The following is a 20,661-nucleotide window of genomic DNA, read 5'->3' as shown; positions in this document are numbered from 1 at the left end:
TCATGCTGCATATAAACAACACACTCAAATTAGCTATCCATCCTAACTGATCCTGATTTCATATGATGGAATCAACTATCAGTATCTCATGATCTTCAACCAAGAGCACTATGATTTTCAGGGGCTCTGCCACTTGGGCAGATTTACAAATCACTTAGAGGTGAAGGAGTGTAGTAGTAACTAGCAGTAACTCTAAAAGCCTACCAGTCTGGCTCTGAGGGCTGGATCTACCTCTTACACTTAGCTGTGTGACCCTGGGCAAGTTCCCTGACCTCTCTGTACCTCAGTTCCCTCTCCTGTAACTGGGAATGATGGCAATCTCCACATGATTGTAATAAGTATCAGATGAGTATAGTGCTTAGCGTAGTGCCTGGCACATGAGCTGTACAAGCATTCACTGGTATCACCATCGTCACCACCATCCTCATTCTGTGGTGAGGGAAATGCCTTTGAGGATCACGGAAAACCGTAGTAAAGACGCTTTCAAATTCCTCCACAAGGGGGAATGGATCTGTAGCATGGCATTGACTTGTGATCCAAATTCATGGCTGCCCAAAAGCTCTTAGAGACGCTATGAAATGAGAAGGGGACACATACCCGGATCATGACCATGTGGGATTCCAGCAAGATCTCAGGAAAACTGGGCTGCAGCACATCCAGGCTGATGTTTGGCACTAGGGGAAAAAAAGGCAGGAGAAAGCCTTTGTCATACATTCTTTCCTCAGTCTGTCCATGGTGTCCACATTCCCACCAGAATCCAAGTGCAGCCTTGCTGACAAGTTGACAACTGTTGAGGAGACAGAAGAAAGCTTGGCCCAATTCTTGATCATTTACTTAGCTGTATAAAGAACTCATCAGGCATTCTGAGAAATGCAAAGGAAACAGACAACGAGGTTTCACCTGCTTGGTGTTCCAACAGCTCCCAGCACCATTGCTTTTCACTGTGGTACTGGCTCAAATGCTGCTCTCCTATTAGGCATAAGGGACAGCTGCACAGCCCCCGAGTCACTGTGGCCCTTTGAAGGGCCTGGAAATGAGGAATGAATCATTCTGGACGCCTGGAGCAGCTGCTGTCGGGACGGGGACCAAGTCTGTCTCCTCACCAATATGCCCACAGGGCCCCACGAGGTTCCTGGCATACTTGATAAAGAGTTGCTGAATTAGTTGATTGGTGGGTTTGGCTAGATTAGGTGGGAAGAAGAACAAAATGAAGGCACATATAAGCTTGAGGTGGGTAGTTCAGGAAAACAGATGATGAATCCAAATACTTACCGAGTTGAAGCTCACAATGCAGTGGAAATATCAAATTGGAGCTTGGATGTAGAGATGTGGGGCACAGATCAGGGCTGTGGGAGTCACTTTCTATAAAAGCGTTGGCTGGATATGTGGGGGGTGGGGGAGCGACTCTACACTGAGGCATAAAGGGAAAGTAGCAGCTTGCTCCAAGCCTGGAGGCTGGGGAGGTGCCCATGGTGCAGGGGAGAGAGGAGCCCAGAAGAAGACGAGACAGATGGATCTGCAGATGGCCACTGGCCACTTTAGGGAGAGGAGTTTACGGAGGGAGTGGATGAGAAGGAAAAGGAGTATGCTATGTAGGTACAGACAACTCATAGGAAGAGAGTGTTAACAAGGAACAAACAGCAACAAGTTGAAGGGATGGCAGAGTCTACAAACACTTTTCTAAGATAAGGGTTTCTTATGAATATTTCCCTCCAGAGCCAGCCCAGAAAGTGACCTAACTCACACTTGGGATTGATATGGTCCTCCACATTCCAGATGGAGTTGAGGGTTTCTTTCAGGTATGGGGTGCAAGTAACTTCCAACTGCTCCCAGCCCCTGTGAAAAGCAGAAGTCGCAGATGTCTCTCAGAAGACCTGAAATCCACCAGAGAGTGAAACTGTCTTCTGCTCTTAAATCCACAGGCTCCTTCTCTTTTCCACCTGGTGGCCATTATTTCTTCATGTTCCGTGTTGAACAACTATCCTAGGACAGTCTAGCATACAGTATTCCCATTTTAGAAATAGACATAGACCCAGAGAGTTATTAGCACCAGCCAGATGTGAAAATGTTGAACTACCAGAACACATAAAACACCGAAGCTCCCCTGGAGTTCTGTGCTCCATAATACACCCGATGCCTACTCTCCCTCCATCTGCCACTAAGAACAAGCAGACAGGAGGCGAACACAGGAAAACGAAAGCTTCTGGCATACTCCTTGTAGAGTGAAAGGAAAATCAGGACCCTCGATTGGGACAGCAAAACCCTAGAGACTTACCACTTGGGCAGAACCTTTCCCGAGGAGCCCAGGACACAACCTGTGACCAAATGGATGAAGCGAATTCGACTTCTCAGCACTTTGATCCGGTTTCCAAATTTTCTGTTTACAACCTCAATCCGCCAGAAATCATTTGAGTCCCCTGTTCCATTCTGCCATAAAAGCCAAGAAAAAAATACAAAGAAAGTGAGGGGACTTTCGGGAAAACGTGTCAGAAAGGGAAATGGCCACCTTCAGATGCCACCATGTTATGAAGGTCAAAGACCAAACTGGGCTCAATGATAGAGATGGGCAAGGTTACAAGAAGGCCAAAGAAATACCCCAGGTGATTGGCATTGTCCCAAAACTCACTATTACACCAAAAAACAGTAGTATGACTCCTGGAACCAGAAGTCCAACTCCTCACTTCATAGAACTAGAGTTCGAGTTCTAAATAGATGTCTTTGCCCTTCAACCAAACTCAAGACATCACTCTGAGCCAACAGAAACAGATCTGGGCCATTTGCATCCATTACCTTGGCCATCTAGGTATTCACTCATCTAAGCCAGAAAGGTCTGGCCTGGGTATTGCACTTTGTAAATTAAGACGTGTATGTCTAATTCTTCTCAGAAGATGCCCACAAAGAAGATGAGAATGTTCACAGTCTTGACCTAGCACAATGTGGGAGGAGCAAACAGAAAGAGGGCTGGGAAATCCACCTGAAGGCCAGAATCTGTATACAGTTTTCCATTAGTAGTTTTGGTCTTCAGTTACTCCCACAGCCATAAGTACTCATAGAGCTTTTGCTCTATTAGCTGCATCTCCTTGAGGTAGTAAAATACAAAAGCTATGGATAATATCCCTCTGCAGAACAGGGAAATGATACTTAAAAACAAAGCTAATGAGAATTTGGGATCTGGCAAAAGATAAACATACATGTTCGTCTGGGGCCATATTGTGGGTCCTTGGCTTCTATGTCCAATGTGATTTTAAAAGAGATCCAAATAGTATTCATATTTGACATTTATTAAGTATCAGAACATGTAAATGGCATGGTTATTATGTGAGGAGAGAGGTGGAGACAAACAGACTTCATAGGCTGCTTTTCCCACAGCAGGCCTAGCCAAAAAAGCGCCCAAATGTTAAGAGAGTCCCTGTGCAGCCTCTTATCCTCAGGAACATTCCAGAATTCTGGGGAGGAGATATCCCACCACACAGCCCTGGGCCAAGGCCCATAACTTTTTACATCCTGCTCACACCCCCGCTGCTTACTTACTATGCCATAGCCGGTGACCTGATAGTGCTTCCGGGTCAGGGGGGCCTCATGATAGTGACTGTGCAAGTTCCGAGAAGTTCTAGAAGTTAGAAAAGAGAAGTGTCATTATCCTATAGAAAGATGATGTGCAACATTTCTTATTTTACCAAGGATGTTCAGAGTCAACTGTCAGGATAAGAAAAATTAGAATCTGAACTATTAAATCCAACATATCAGGAACTTGTTTCGTATTTACTCACAAGAAATATCCTGAGAACTGGAGAAGAGAAGAGCCCAAACCAGGAGAGACAGATGGTAGGAGCACTGGACGGCATGCCAAGAAAGGGGCTAACTTTAGGTGCTGGCAGGGAGGTGGGGGGCGACTTTCACACATTTAGTAGCTTTGAAGCACTTAGCTTGCCTGACTTAGGAGGCAGGTTTGAGGAGAGGAAAAATTAAAACTTGTAATCTGCATGGCCTGAGCTAGATAACCTCCTCACTGTCACTTACTCTTTCTGCTCCCATCGCTAGATTTTTTAAGTGGACATCTGTGGAGGATGAGAGGGGTTTAATTTAGCTTTTATTTATTTAGTTTTATATAACAACTCTCCCTTTTATCTGGAATGAGTAATAAATGTTCATTATAAAATTTCTGAAAATTTGCAAAAGTAAAATTTAATTACAATAAATTTTTATTAATGACAAAATGAAATTTATTTAATAATAAAATAAAAATTTTAAGTATTCAAAATCCAGCTGACTCAAAAAAAAAAAAACATGGCTGATTGCTTCTCTCTATGTATGTGTGTGTTGTGTGTATATATATATATATATATATACACATACACATACACACACACGCACGCACGCACCCCCACACCCCTGATTTTTAAAAATTTGTATCCGATAATTCCAGTCTATGAAATGTTTACGGGGCTGCTCCTGCTGTCTGCCGTTTCAGCTTGTTCACGCACACAGTGCCCTATTTCCTTGTGTGCTCTGTTACTTTTGGGTGTGTACTATTGTCATTAAAAAACTATGGGAACGAATGACGTCTTTCCCCAAAGAGGGCTTACATTTGCTTTTAGCCATGCACCTAGGAGACATGACCGATCTAGGATCATGTTCATTTAAATTCATGGCTTGGAGATTCTGAGATCACCCAGGTGACATGAATTTGAGCTCCAAGTTTATGTGAGGATCAAATGGTAGTTCCAACTTCTCAGGAACTAAGGACAGTTCACCACCCAACCCCAACACTTAGCTGGGTCCTAAAGTAACTTTTCCTGGGCATAGGTGGATAAGGCAGATTTACCCTTACCCCAAGCCTTTGGGGGTTCCAAATATGGGGAAGGATAACTTAATAAATTTACCACTTTGGGTGAGCCTAGGTTTGACTTTAAAACCTCTTCTCTCAAGAGGCAGCCAAAAGTCAAGATTGTGGGATCAAAGCAAAAGTGGCTTCAGTGTCTCACTTATTTCTCTGGATTCCTCATTTCACTTAGGCTTTGGCCTGCTAACTCTTTAATATCTTGTCAGCCTTTTTATGCTCTTAATTATTCCAGCATTTTTAGTCATTTTCAGTGAGAACACTGGTTAAATAAGCTAGCTTGCCATATTCTCAGAAACAGACTCCTACGTCTTTCTAAAGGCAGCCACTTAAGAAGCAGCTTTGGGAGCCGGGTGTGATGGCTCATGCCTGTAATAGCAACCATTTGGGAGGCTGAAGCGGGAGGATCGCTTGAGCCCAGGACTCTGAGGCCAGCCTGGGTAACATAGTGAGACTTTGTCTAAAAAAAAAAGCAGCAGCAGCTTTGGGCAACTCAAATTTTCCTCTAGGAAATGGGAAACTGAAGGGTCCCAGGAAGGCAGGCAAACGCTGGCCTGCAATTTCATCACCTTCGTAACATGCTTCTCCTATTCTCGCACTGCAGCCTTGCTCCATTGACCAGAGCCTCATCGAAATCTAACTTCTGTTTACTTCTTAAAATAACTCCCTCCCCTTGGTGCTCATACCATTTATTTATCCAAACTGCAAATTGACTTACTCTTTGTGTTCTAGTCGAATAATGTCTCCATGTCTTACAAACTCCACTGGGAAGGAAGGGTCTAGGGGATCTGCCAAAAAGAAACAAGCATTGATATCCAAAATCACTCACCAGGCTAGTATTAACCCAGGGCCTACTGGTAAATGGTTACAGTACCATGTGGTATCTGCTAGAGGTACTAACCAGGTACTCTGAGACCAAAGAGGAAGGACCCCAGCCGGGTGCAGTGGCTCACGCCTGTAATCCCAGTACTTTGGGAGGCCGAGGCGGGCGGATCACGAGGTCAGGAGATTGCGACCATCCTGGCTAACACGGTGAAACCCCACCTCTACTAAAAATACAAAAAATTAGCCGGGCGTGGTGGCGGGTGCCTGTAGTCCCACCACTTGGGAGGCTGAGGAAGCAGAATGGCCTGAACCCGGGAGGCGGAGCTTGCAGTGAGCCGAGACTGCGCCACTGCACTCCAGCCTGGGCAACAGAGCAAGATTCCATCTCAAAAAAAAAAAAAAAAAAAAAGAGGAAGGACCCCTAAATTGCCTCAGGGGATTAGAGAAGGGTGTCCCAGAGATAATGCTTGAAACGACTCTTAAAGGAAAGGGAGAATTTTGTCAAGTGAACAAGCGAGGGAAAGGCACTAGAAGTGTGAAAGACGAAAATTTCTGGCCGCGCACAGTGGCTCATGCCTGTAATCCTAGCCCTTTGGGAGACCGAGGTGGGCAGAACACCTGAGGCCAGGAATTCGAGACAAGCCTGGCCAACATGGTGAAACCCCATCTCTTCTAAAAATACAAAAAACAGCTGGGCGTGGTGGTGCACGCCTGTAATCCCAGCTACTTGAGAGGCTAAGGCAGGAGAATCGCTTGAACCCAGGAGGCGGAGGTTGCAGTGAGCCGAGATTGCACGACTGCATTCCAGCCTGGGCGACAGAGCAAGATTCTGTCTTCAAAAAGAAGAAGAAGAAGAAGAAAAACTCCTTCAATGAATAGCAAATGGGTTTCATACTGTAAGGGTGGGTGGGGTGGGGGAAGAGTGGGAACAGATGAGGCTATGAATGAGTGTGGCCAGACTGCATATTCCAGGCTGGAATGTGGCCTTTACCCAATAAGGCACTGAAGCCCCCACTGGAGCTTAAGCTGGGAAACTAAATAATGAGACTTTAGTAGTAATAATAGCCTTCTAAACAATAATTCCATACAAATGACCACTTGCCCAACTGTCGTCAAAATCAAATAAACCCTGACAATTTTGCCAGTGAGTATCTTGTCTGTGGCAATAAACTTGCTAAATGTGAGGTGAAGAGTGATGAAATGATTAAAGGACTACTTCTGTATCATCTTAAAGTCAAGACCAATCAGAATCTAGACAGGTGATGACATGGAAAAGGAGCTGGCAGTAATCATAGCAACACAGAATGGATCCTTGCAAATTTCTGTCCGAAACAGTGAGATACCAACACACTATAAATAGATCAAGGTCAGGAAAGATAAATTTGCCAGTGCAAATCACTGGCTCTCCAAAGAATCAGAGAACTCAACTGCAGAGATGCCCATTTCCATGCTGCCTGTTAGGGTCTCTTAAAAGCATTAATTAGCAAGATGACAAATCAAATAAGTCGATAGGGAGGGAGGTTTTATTTCATATGCATTTGGTGGGGAGGGGCATTTATAGCCTTCAAGAACAACAAAGACCCTAGTCTATACAGCTCCCACAAAATCTTTAATCACTTCGATGAAATGCAACCATCTTAACTCGGAAGTCACAATGGAATAACAGACTAGGAATGTTCAAAGACTTGGTTCATGACCACACGATGGAAGTAAAACTGGTCTTCCCTCGTAACTCCCCACTGTGATAGAACACTCACGTTTGGCCTGCTGAATCAATCAATATCCATTATAAAGGTATAGAAACAGACTCTGCCCAATGGTGTCATAATTTATCCTACTAAGGAGCAGAATGCAGAAAGTGGTTGTATACGCCACATTTCTAGCCTACACGGCAATAAGAGGAGGTGGATTTAGGTGAGCAGCTGCCCATTTCTCCACAAAGGCCCAGGAGCAGCTGAGCTGGGACCGGCTAAGCCAGGTGGGATTTGCTGAGGAGTCACAGAGATACCTGTGGCACAGGACCGTCAGCAGAGATGACAGGCTCGGAAGGTGAGTGGAAGATGCCCTCTGTTCTCTTAGGTGCAGCAGAGGCACAGCCTGCAGGTAGCTAGCTGTCTGACCAAAGAAAGGAAGATCTGGCTCTAGCTCTTGCTCTTGTCATAAAGCCCTGAGAGCCTGATAGGTGTGCTTCAGAGCGACTTCACCCAGGCCAGTTAGGAGCGGATCAGCAGGCATCGAGTCACATCTCAGGAATTAGCCTAGACAAATTCCAGTCACAGGACTAGTAGCCCCTCAGATCAACTGACTGACTCAGGCCAGGGCTGAGCAGTGGGCGGGATTCTATCTTATCAAGACAACTTGAGCCGCACCACATGCTAGAGTGTGCAATGTTTGGTGTGCTCTATGTCAGAAATAACAGCAGCAGCCAGGTGCCCTCAGCTGGGGCCACTCACCAGCCCCCAGTGGCATGCTCAAGTAACCTCTACTTGGATTAAATCTGGGCTCTGCTATCTGTCTTCAAAATGACAGCCCTAAGAGCAAGTTCTTACCTGTTTTGCTCAATGCTTATCCCCTATGCCAGCAATAGTGCTTGGAACACAGTAGGTGCTTAATAAATAATAATTGAAAGGATATCTGAGATAAGTAAAGGTGTCAAAGATGCTTAGCAAAGCCCATCTCAGGATCATTCTTTTGCAGGCATGAGAAATCTTAAGGAGGACTCACAGGGAGTAATAGTACAAGAAGCATCAGTCTCTGACCACATTACCTGAGTTTGTGTTATGTTTCTTGATAATCCACAGGTTGTTGTAGTCCTTGTGCAAATAGGTGGTGACCTGGGTGGGGGGTGGAGGTGGATGGAAGAGGAGGCAGGAGGGAGAATACCATCACTATCAGCACAGCTGGCCAAGGACAATCAACATCAAACCAACATTGCTTAAGACAATTTCAGAATCCCCAGCCACCAACCTGAGGGGCCATGTTTCCCAATGGGGCTCATATGCAGCACTGGTGAGTGAGATTCTCTCCTTCCTTCTGCATTTGGAGGCTTTGTCCCACAAGAGCCTTTTTGTCTCTTTGTATCTTTCTGCATCTTGTCCTAAAAGTTCTATCCAGCCTTCTAGAGGGAGGAACCATGAGGCCTTATATAACCGACTCCAGCACAAAAACATAATGAGGATTTAAGTGCATTTTCAAAGTAATTAAGGCCGGGCATGGTGGCTCATGCCTGTAATCCCAGCACTTTGGGAAGCCAGGGTGGGCAGATCACCTGAGGTCAGCAGTTTGAGATCAGCCTGGCCAACATGGTGAAACCCCGTCTTTACTAAAAATAGAAAAATTAGCCAGGCATGGTACGTGCCTGTAATCCCAACTACCCGGGAGGCTAAGGCAGGAGAATCGCTTGAACCCAGGAGGTGGAGGTTGCAGTGAGCCGAGATCACGCCACTGCACTATACCTGGGCAATAGAGCAAGACTCCATCTTGGAAAAAAAAAAAAGTAATTACGATCATGCCTCAAACTTTCTAAATGAAAAATTCATGCTATTATATTTTCTATAATGTGGCCAAATGAAACTAAAAAGCTCCATAGATATCCTGTCCTAGAATTTAACTCACATTTTGTACAAAAAATCTGGAAACAGTATGACTGTCTAGTAATAGAAAAATAGTTAACATGATAGTATGTCCTGGGATAGAATATTATACAGCCATAAAAAATGTTTCAGAGCATTTTTTTAGCAACATCGGAAAAGGCTCATGAAATGCTGATGCTGAAAATGGCTACCATTTATTACCAGGCACTGTTCTAAGCATTGGGCAAGTCTTATCTCATTTAACCATTATTACAGCTCTATGCCGTAGGTACTATGGTTATCCCCACATTACTTACAAGGAAACTGAAGTTAAGTAATTTGCTCAAAGTCACACAGCTTATGAGTTGGGGAGATGGAATTCAAACCAAGGCCGCTAAATAAATGCTCCCAGGATAGAGACTATATAAATCCAATTATGCCAATTATGTAGACAAGTAGAGAACTCTTACAAATGAGTTTGTATAACCCCAATTGGATAAAATATGACCAATTTATAGTCATATGCCACATAAAGACATTTTGGTCAACAACAAACTGCATATATGATGGTTGTCCCATAAGATTATAATACCATATTTTTACTATACTATTCCCATGTTTAGATATGTTTAAGTTAATACAAATACTTACCATTGTGTTCCACTGTGTTCCAACTGCCTGCAGTGTTCAGTACAGTAACATGCTATACAGATTTGTAGTCTAGGAGCAATCAGCTATACCATGTAGCTTAGGTGTGTGGTAGGCTGGACCACCTAGGTTTGTGTAAGTACATACTATGATGTTCACCCAACGATCAAATCACCTAATGACCAATTTCTCAGAAGGTATCCCCCTGATGCATCACTGTACTTACAAAGAGATTTAGAATTAGCATTTAGGGGAAAAATTATTTTGCTTGCATTATGGCTGCTTCTTTTGAGTGGTATTTGCTTTGTTCCTCAGAAAAAAAAAATTAGGGATAATGGTATTAAGAATATTCAAGAAGCTAAAAAGTTTTGGTGCTCATAAAGAAATTAAAATGAAGTCTACATTCTTGAGAAAAAGCTCGATATCGTCCATCCAGCCTGGATTTGCTCAAGGAAGTTAAGGTTCTATGATGCTCATGTGTGTACTCTGTGTAGATGTGTGGTAGGAGAGCGGTCTTTGTGTGTCTGTTTTACAAGAGCAATTATGATTAAAATTCCTACAAGAAAAATTATTTATTTATCATGAGTACAGTCCATGGCCCCTTTTCCCATTGAAATGTTTGTTTTGACAATGGAGATTTTTATACCATGAGATTTCCTAAGAACACAGGTATCCAATTATAGCAGAATGTTTTATGTTAAAACATTCAGATAAACACTTAATCTTCTGGGATTACATGTAGCTTTTGTTTTCTTTTTTATACTTTTCTATATTTTCCAATTTTATAAATGCTATGCTTTAAAAACATTCTAAAACAGAGACCTAGACATGTTAACAAGACATTAAACTGCACGGCAGGAAGGGCCACTGGAGATTATTTAGTCCAATCCCTCAATTTACAGATGAGGAAACAAGATGAAAGGCTAAGTGATCTGGCCAATGACAAAGCCAGACACCTTCATCCCTTGGCCCAATGCACTTTCCCTATACAACCATCACGTTTCACACCTCCACACATGGGCTCTAAGTACATAATACTAGCTTAACAGTATTGTTAAGAGATTGGCCCTTCTCTCCCTTTGCACAGTGTAGATGTTCTGGTCACCATGTCTGTAACTGTAGTGTCTTCTACATGACACCTGCAGCAATTTATCACCACATGAGAACACAGAACAGCTAGTTGTCTCTGCCCGGGGTGTACATGACTTAGAATAATCTGGACAGTTTAAAACCAGACCAAAAATGCATAATACATGGGCCTCATCCTAGATCAATTAAATCATAATCTCTGCAGTGGAGTGCAGAATTTTTAAAAATCTCTCCGTTGATTCTAAGTGCAGCCAGGGCTGAAAACCACTGGGCCAGACATGAATGGAGAACTAAGGATAGGAAACTGACACTAAAATCCAATACCCTGTAATATGGTTTGGCTCTATGTCCCCACCCAATTCTCATCTTGTGGCCCCCTAATTCCCACGTGTTGTGGGAGGGACCCGGTGGGAGATGATTGAGTCACGAGGCGAGGTCTTTCCCATGCTGTTCTTGTGATAGTGAATGGTTCTCACAAGATCTGATGGGTTTTTTTATTTTTTTTTTGAGATGGAGTCTCACTCTTTTGCCTGGGCTGGAGTGCAGTGGCGCAATCTCAGCTCACTGCAACCTCTGCCTCCCCAGTTCAAGTGATTCTCCTGCCTCAGTCTCCTGAGTAGCTGGGATTACTGGTGCGTGCCATCAAGCCCGAGTAATTTTTTTGTATTTTTAGTAGAGATGGGGTTTCACCATGTTGGCCAGGCTGGTCTCAAACTCCTGACCTAAAGTGATCCGCTCACCTCGGCGTAAGCCACCGCACCTGGCCAGAGATCTGATGGTTTTTAAAATCGTTTTTAAAATGGGATTTTCTCTGCACAAGCTCTCTCTTTGCCTGCCGCCATCCACATAAGATGTGACTTGCTCCTCCTTGCCTTCCGCCAGGGTTGTGAGGCCTCCCCAGCCATGTGGAACTATAAGTCCAATTAAACCTCTTTCTTTTGTAAATTGCCCAGTCTCAGGTATGTCTTTATCAGCAGCATGAAATTGCACTAATACACACTGAGTCACTTTCTAGCAACTAAAAGGGAAATAAAAATAAAGCATTTGGAGAGACACAACTTTTTGCAAAGAACAAATCTTTGCAAAGTAAAGATTCCATGCTTTTTGCCTCTGTTCACTGTCCTTGGTCATAATTATTGCCTCCAAACTGGTTCCTTGTGAGCTATCACATTTCCACTAAAGTTACCTTTCTAAACTAGAGATCTAATCATAATCATAATAATTTTGATTGCCTCCCTAATGTCTATGGAGCAAAGTCAAATCTACTATAACACAGGCCTCTCCCCAATATGGCCCCACCAACCTCTTCAGCAGCCTGCTTCTCCCTGTCAGGCACCATCCACTGCAGCCACACAAACACTCCTTAACATGGACACAGCATCATTCACTCATTCAGATGATACTCACATGGCTAATCTTTCATAAGCACTTCACATTGTTATCTCATTTAATCCTCACAACTGCCCTTTGACGGAGAGAGGTACTACTCATTTTCCCCAACTTAAAGAGGAGGACACAGGCTGGGCGTGGTGGCCCATGCCTGTAATCCCAGCACTTTGGGAGGCCGAGGCAGGTGGATCACGAGGTCAGAAGATCGAAACCATCCTGGCTAACAGGGTGAAACCCCATCTCTACTAAAAATACAAAAAATTAGCCGGGCGTGGTGGCGGGCGCCTGTAGTCACAGCTACTCGGGAGGCTGAGGCAGGAGAATGGCATGAACCCAGGAGGTGGAGTTTGCAGTGAGCCGCAATCACGCCACTGCACTCCAGCCTGGGCGACAGAGTGAGACTCCATCTCAAAAAAAAAAAGAAGAAGAGAATACTGAAGCACAAGAAGATGAACGTGTCCAAAGTGACACTCTATATGAAAGCAGGCTTCACACCCAGATCATCTAGTCTGGTTCCCAGGTCTGTGTTCATAAATACCACACTTTACTCATCACCCATCCCATAGCAGGCACCATGCTAGGCAATTGAGCCTTCCAGGAGCTAGCAAGCAAGTACCAAAGAGACGGCAGGAAGTAAGCACGCATAGTTCCATATGAGAAGGTTTACCACATAGGCATGTGGAAGGTGCCACCAAGCCTCTCATCAGAGGGGCGCCCCACCCAGTACCATGGAGAGATGGGACACGGTTGTCACTGAAGAACACCTATGCTGATGCCTAGAGAAGCTGGAGTTAGCCAGAGAAAAGAGAAGGGTGCAGGGCTAGGAAGAATGTTTCAAGCAGGGGGAACAGGGTGAGCAAAGGACAGGAGGCAAGAGAGTGAACTGTCATGGCGAACAGCGTTGCTGCCGTGCAAGTGCGGAAAAGGCTCACTGACCTGCTGCTGACGGGCACCAATGCCCTCGGGGTAGAGGTGCCTGTGGGAGTGCAGATAGCCGATGGCCATCCGGAGGTTCTTCACAGTGATCACAGAGCCGTAGGCCAGGTCTGGGAGGAAGGGAGACAGCAGAGGGGTGAGCTGGCACAGTGCTAGAGACTGTCCCTGCCTGAGAGGAGCCTCGGAAGCCACAGGGCTCACTAACCCTCTGTGAGACTCCCCTGGGCCCCAGACTGAAGCCCAGCTGCCTTCTCACTCCCACGGAGCCGACTCAAGACAGAGTTCATCACAGGGCCCACTTACTCCCCTCCCTCCTGAGGGCTTCAGAAGAAGCTGGTGTTAACACTGTCATTATCAAAGCACTATGTGTAACAGCAAAAGATGAAAAACAACTTGTCCTTCTCAAGGTCTCCACATGGATTCAATGGAATAAAGAAGGAAGAAGCATTTTCTGTCTTCGCCTGGAATGTTCTCCAAGATACAGCATTTTGACAAACCGTTTTTTTCACTCTACATTCTTTCGTGCCTTTTGAATCTAGTACCATATGAAATAACTGTTCAATTGTGTTTTGTTTTACTCTGAATTAAAAAACAAAAACACAGAAAACCACTTCCCAAGAGCATCCCCTCCTCCTATAGCCCTGAGTTCTTGAGAAGCCTCTTTTCCTTAATACTGTCCCTCTTCCAATCTGCTGGAATGACCTGCTCCTGTTTTTCTTTCTTCATTCAGTGGACCAGAAGAATTACACACTGGATCCAAAGGTGGAGGAGGCCTGCCTGTGGCCCAGGAAGAGCCCTGTCTACAAGGAAAATGGCTTCACACACTGACAAGTATAGGACAGTGGGCAAGTGCCCCACAAAGGCGTGACAATGTGTGACACAGTGGGAGTGGTGGGAACTCGGAACAGGACAAATTCTCTCCCAGGGAGTAAAGAGAGGACGACTTGATCAAAGAGATGACAGCTGAGCTAGGCCTTTAAATAATGAGCAGGAATTTGCTAAACTCCACAGCTGTGTTCTTCTGAGTTCTCAGGCAGGCCAACCTCAGCAGCCCTGCACGTGGCTGACCACCTTTATTTCTTGAAATGCTCTCTGTTCCCGCTTCTCGACCGCACACTCTCTCAAGGGCTGCTCCTGCACAGTCTCCTCTCCTAATTCCTCCTCCTCTTTCATTCCCCAGTGATCTGACCTCAGCCCTATTCTTTTCCTCTTTCTACAGTTTCCTTACAAATCACAGCTACTGCCACAGCATCAATTACCATTTTACTTGTCTGATTCCTCCTTTGAAAGCATCAGCCCCAAATCCCACTGGCCCCATGGCAACAATTTCCCCAAGCAGCTCACCATCAACCCCTCTACTGTGGAATTCAGTATCTGCCCTTCCAACCCAACTTCTTCTCCTGCTTCCCTATTTCTCATTCTTCCCAGTCTGGGAGAGTCCGCTGCATTTTAGGCACTGTGCAAAGTCCTGGAAAGACTAAAATGAGTGAGATGCAGTCTCCGCCTCCAGGAAGCAATCACCTGCACTCAAGTCCTTAGTGACATCTTTCTTCCTTTCTTGCTGTGTCCAGATCTCCCTTGTATATGCCCATCTGCCTTATCCTGTGGCTGCCCCACCATACCCAGCTCAGGTTCCTGCAATAGCTTCCCAGAGGGCTTCTCTTGCCTACAGTTCTGTCCCTTCCCCACTCAGCCTCGACTCTCCCACCCATGTCATCTCCCTACAGCACAGCCTTCCTGGCCTCCTGGCTGCTCAAAGACCTCCACTAGGTCTGTTTGAGGAAGTCAAATACCTCATCCAGACACCTCAAACCCTCATAGTCTGGGCCCAACCTAACTTGCACATTTATCTTCCAGTAGTCTTCTGCATATAACCTGTGCCTCGAGTTTTACTCTGTCCTCAGCTTTGATCATGTCATCCCTCCTGCCTGAGATGCCCTCTCCTCTACCTGTTGAAAGCCACACATCCTTCCAGGGCCTGACTCCAAGGCAACCCACATCATGTACCTCTGATGCCCTTAACCGCCCAGCAGCCATGCTCCTTCACGCCTGTCAATCCCCAGAGCTGTGCTCCCTCTTAATGTACTCAACGCCTCCGGCCACACCGTGTGGAGCTCCTCTACACCAGGCTGCCTCTCTGGAGGGTGAGCACGTGCTCCACTACCATCTGTCATAGATGAATGGATGCGACACTCAGAAAGTGGTGCGGGAAACTGACAACTGGCTCTGAAGGGCCTAGTGCTGTCACCATATTCTCTCTGAGTGACCTTCCCACAGAGCTGGCTTGGAGAGCCACCAAGGAGAAGTCATTCTTTAGGGTCAGAGAGCTTGCTGCTCAGGATGTCTTCCTCTCCTCTGTCCTGATTCACTCTCGAGTATTTTTACCAGATCTATCTGGGTCTTTCTCCCCCCATGCCATCACAGGCTAAAATAACACAAGCCATCATATTTGTCTTTCCCAGTTCGACTCCCAGGAAGCCCCTCTGCCTTCTACCTTTGTAAAGGCCCAGAGACACTCACGTTCAGGGATGGAAGCATTGTGCAGGTTGTTCCCTGAAAGCCGGGCCTGGAAGGCAGAACTGAAGAAACCGTCACCAGGGCCACTGTGGGGAGAGGAAGAGCAGAAGAGAGCCAAGTTAAAGGAGTGAAAATGTGATTTCCCAGGAGCGCTGGGAAGAGCTCCGCTCAGTTAGTTTAAGGGAAGTAGAATCAGATCATGGGACAGAGGTGGGTGACGGAGTTGGAGAAATTGGGGTCCAAATCCCAACTCAGCCACTTACTAGCTGTGTGACCTTGGGCAAGATAACCTTGTTTAGCCTTAGTTCCTCATTTATAAACTAGAGATTTAAAGAAACCAAGAGAAGTCGCAAGTGATTGTGATTAAATGAGATACTGTATACAAAATGCGGAACACAGTTCCTGATTCTCAATAGCTACTCATTAAGTGAGAGCTGTTGCTGCCGGAGTTATTGTTATTGTTACCCTCACTCCTACTGCACATCTTACTGTGGCCTATCCCTGCTAAGTACAGGGGACTCTGTTTAGAGATAAGTGACAATTTGGCTATAAGGAAAATAGCTTCTTCCTTCAGGTTAGGGTGCTGGCCTTTCTGAGCCCTTAGCATATACCCAAAGGATAGAACATAGCGGGAAAGAAACAGGAAAAAGCCCCTGGGGTCCCTCTCCTATCATTTTAACCACAGACCCAGAAAATCACTCGGCCCCTCCACAGGCTTAGGAGCAAAAGGAAAACCAGACGCAAGATGCTGCAAAGGCTCTGTCCGTACCTTTTACTCAGCACCATGAAGTGAACAGCAAAGGTGGCTGTGTAGAGAGCCAGGGGCAGCACTATGAGGCACAGGACACGAGCAGTCAGGTGTTTTCCCATAGTCACCTGCAAACAGAGGCCAGCGTGGGGTGCTAGGCATGTGAGACCTCTTTATTCCCTAGGCACTGTGCATGCATTATATATAGCTTCTAATATGTAGTCATAATCATAAAAAATGGCCAAGAGGAGAGAAGAATATGTGGAAACCCTAAGCCTTTCTGTAACACCCACCACCCAAGCACTACACAAGATAAACATGGGCCAGCCCTCTGCTACCTCTCCAGGCTCTACACCCAAGACTCCAGGATGTCACTGTGCCAAGGACAAGGCACTGCCTGCAACTGCAACATAGCTGCTCATTAATCCCCTCCATGTTCCAGGGACACTAACCTCCTTGAACTTTCCCAGTGCTTCCTCTACTGTCCCAGCCCAACCCATCACATGACTAACGGCTCCTTATCTTAACTTCACGGCTTCCTCTCAGAGGCCTTCCTGGATTGCCTGGGACTGGCTGAGTGCCCTTTTCTGTGCTCTCCCGGCACTCCTGGCTGACTGTAACTGCCTGCTTCCTTATTTCTCTCTCTCCATTGACCACAGAGGGTGGGGACCATCTTGTATTCATCTGTATATTCCATCACCTCACACACAGTGGATGGTCTTTACATCTTTTCTGAATGAATGAATGAATGAATAAACTTGTTAGGAGTTGGTTCAGAGGTGATGGAGCAGCACCACAGCAGAGTGATGGCCTGGGGCCAACCGAACCCGGGCGTGACTCCTAGATACACCTCTCACTCCCTGATGGCTTGGGGAAGTCACTACCTCTGTAGGTTTTGATTTCCTCGTTTGAAAACCAGGGTAATAACTCCCCACCTCATAGGACTATTATGAGGGGTAAATGAGATAATGGAGGTAAAGCATTTTGCATAGTGCCTGGCACAGAATCAGCCCTTAATAAATAATAAAGTGTAAAGGCCCTTACTGGCCTCCAAATATGGAGACTGTGGGCCAGGAAATGAAAATTGTGAGTTCAGGCCAGGTTCGGTGGCTCATGCCTGTAATCCCCACACTTTGGGAGGCCAAGGTGGACGCATCACTTGAAGTCAGGAGTTTGAGAATAACCTGGCCAACAAGGTAGAACCCTATCTCTACTGAAACTACAAAAATTAGCTGGGCATGGTGGTATGTGCCTGTAATCCCAGCTACTTGGGAGGCTGAGACAAGAGAATTACTTGTACCCAGGAGGCGGAGGTTGCAGTGAGCCAAGATCGGCCCACTGCACTCCAGCCTGGGTAACAGAGCGAAACTCCATCTCAAAAAAAAAAAAAAAAAAGGACAGACAGACATTATAAAACAAATGCAAAAAGACAGACACTTCCAAGAATGTTAATTTATCCTCTCCCTTGAACCCTATCCAGTCCTCAGCCGGGCCCACTCCCTGATGTCCTGCTGTCTGCGGAGGGTGGGGGGGGGTCCAGCCCACCTGGGACCCAGAACACAGCCACTCTGCCACCTGCAGCAGAGACAGAGAAGGCCACCGGCTCCTACTCAGCAACATCAGGGAGCAAAAACATTTCCACAGCAAACGCTTGGGTGCTCACCAATGAAAGACTGAGGTCTCCGAACAGGTACCAAAGGTCTGCAATGGTGTTCAGCCCCACTTGAAGGATGATAAAGAGGCCAACAAACTTGACCCCTAAAGCACCAGCAAGACTAACGCCAGTCAGGCTGAGCCAGAACCACCAGGGGGCAGAGAAGGGCCTGAAAATCAACAAGACGGAGTTCAATTTGGCAGCTGGAACCAAAGCCAAACGCAAGCGCAGCAGGGGACAGAGCAGTTCTCAGACTTGGAGCGGCTGTGCTGTGCCCTGTCTTGGGGGCTCTTAGCCTCAAGGGACCATGGCATGGCTCCATGGAGGAGGCGGCTATGAAACCCCTGGAACGGCAGGCAAAGCACAGTCTGAGTGCGCAGGGTATTTTTCTGGGGAGAGTGTCCTTAGTGCTCCTGGCTAAGTACAGGGCTCAGGGTAAGCGGGGGCTCCTTCTTCATGAATGACCAGTCAGGCGGGAGGAAAAGGAGAATCCTTAGGTGCCCCTGGACTCAGGCAGTCCTCTCCTTTGTGTCATCTCTGCACCTGTCAAAGGCAGCATTTACCGAGTGCTTACTATGTATGTGTCAGGCACCATTCCAAGTACGATGCATATATTAACTCTTCTAGCCGTCACTACAGCACACAGAGGATCCTGTCACTAGGTCCTCTTTTTGCACAGGAGGAAATCGAGATACAGAGAGGTGGAGTAATACAGCTAGCAGGCAGTGGGGCAGTTTTAACCCAGGCAATTGGGTCAAGGTTAGTGCTCTTAACCATTTTGCTATTCGTATAGCACCTAGTACTCTACACTGTGATTCTCTGGCTCTCTGGCTGCCTCCTCTGCCAGAGTGAATATTCCTTAACAGCCAAGCCCAACAGAGCTCAGTACCTCCAGCTACCAGCATAGTACCTGGTACACAGTATGTACTCAAGAAATGGTAGATGGAAGTGGATGTGGCATAAGTACAACAACCAAAGCGAGAGTGGGCTGAGTCACTGATCAGGTTTGATTAGCACGATGGAGCTTAATGGGCCTGGCTATACAAAGTTAACTTCCAGAAAAGCCTACGAGGGCCAACTCTTCTGGTTTGAATAGAATGAATGACTTATTCTACATTTTCAGAAGTAGAAGGATGATCTGGAAAAGACTATTCTGGAAGTAGACCGGACCCTCCAAGTCAGCTTTAGAACTGACCAGGACCTGGAAGGATCCTCTTGGCTGGTATGGGCCATTCAAGCCAACCTTTACATACGCTATTCCCATCATTAGGTCAGGACTGGATGCAACCACTGACGGCAGGGAGACAGTTTCCAGGCAGCGTCTACCCTGGTGCCCTCCCTTCTAGGACAGCGTATGTGAAGGACAGCCCTGTCCCGGGATTTCCTAACCAGCACTGGTTACAGGAGGTGGGTGGGGAAAGCATTAGGACCCCTCCAAGATATCCCAAAACTCCTACCCAATTATACTCCATTGTAAACATGATAATAATAATACGCTTGAAAAGGACAACTGATATTTTCTCAGTCTTGAATATGGCAAAAATAAAATCATCTGTAGAAAACTTTTTAAAATCTATTTTATGATCTAAAATGGACAATCTAAGTTAAAAAAACAAACAAACAAAAAGTATGCTTGCCTTAAACTCAGCTTCAAGACAAGTCTCTGGGCACCCGCTCTGGCCCTGGCCATTACAGAAATTTTGGAGCTGCCACAGCTTCTGACCCTCCCTTCCCGGGGATAGAGTTTCTGACCTGTCGGCGCAGGAGTTGTACTTGACCATGCTCAGCATGGCAGCCATGATGAAGAACATCAGGATGGGGTCAAGGAGGATGTACTGGGACAGAGTGAGGCATCCCGTGTCTGAAAAACACGAGCTCACTGGTGAAAAAGCAAGGTAAGAGAAGGGCCCCCTGAAAACCAAACACCCCAGCAGTAGGAAACAGTTCCTCTTGCCACTTAATTGAGTGTAAGCGCTTGTGCAGTCAGGACTAGAGTCAACACTGAGTCATCAGGGAGGTGGAAGGCCACAGCTCTGGGAGACATCAAAGCCCAATGACAAGAAGCAGTAACTCACACTGCCTCTAGGCCCTCAACCCAAGAGAGGATCATGTCATTCACTCCCTCAGACCAACCCTGAGATGAGGGGTCTTCCTCATTTCCACCATCAAAAAGGGAGTCCTGCCACTCTGCTCATGTAACTGCAAACTATCTACACCTATGATAGAATCTTATCATTTTACATGAAGTCTCTCTTGGAGGTCGATTCTCCAGACAGATGGCAGAGTGATCTTCTTTTTTAACTTAAATCCTTAAATCTCATTATATCATGCCCCTGCTTAAACCCTCGAATGTCTTCCAACCTCACTCAAAGTAAAAAGTTCTCATGACAACTGCCAGAGTCTGTGCGGTCTCCCTACCCATCCAACCTCATCTCCCAACACC

General features: G+C 46.0%; 1 protein-coding gene across 3 annotated transcripts in view; it reads right to left on the bottom strand.

Moving 5' to 3' along the window:
- POMT2 (protein O-mannosyltransferase 2) overlaps positions 1-20,661 on the bottom strand; it is a 46,196-nt gene that overhangs the window by 8,276 nt on the left and 17,259 nt on the right. For all 3 annotated transcript variants that reach the window (XR_008659386.2, XM_055288615.2, XM_055288614.2), the window contains exons 5-15: positions 19,971-20,079; positions 18,228-18,387; positions 16,586-16,692; positions 15,820-15,902; positions 13,300-13,409; positions 8,433-8,499; positions 5,559-5,628; positions 3,532-3,610; positions 2,276-2,427; positions 1,745-1,836; positions 598-674 (exon numbers count right to left, since the gene is read on the bottom strand). Coding sequence is in view for 2 of the 3 variants with exons in the window: in XM_055288615.2 (XP_055144590.1) it covers positions 598-674; positions 1,745-1,836; positions 2,276-2,427; positions 3,532-3,610; positions 5,559-5,628; positions 8,433-8,499; positions 13,300-13,409; positions 15,820-15,902; positions 16,586-16,692; positions 18,228-18,387; positions 19,971-20,079 (1,106 nt within the window). In the remaining variant the exon portion in view is untranslated. The remainder of the gene's footprint in view (positions 1-597; positions 675-1,744; positions 1,837-2,275; positions 2,428-3,531; positions 3,611-5,558; positions 5,629-8,432; positions 8,500-13,299; positions 13,410-15,819; positions 15,903-16,585; positions 16,693-18,227; positions 18,388-19,970; positions 20,080-20,661) is intronic.

Source organism: Symphalangus syndactylus, chromosome 8 (genome assembly GCF_028878055.3).
Source record: "Symphalangus syndactylus isolate Jambi chromosome 8, NHGRI_mSymSyn1-v2.1_pri, whole genome shotgun sequence".
In the NCBI taxonomy this organism is placed as follows: Eukaryota; Metazoa; Chordata; class Mammalia; order Primates; family Hylobatidae; genus Symphalangus; species Symphalangus syndactylus.
This window is presented reverse-complemented; position numbering and strand designations above follow the sequence as displayed.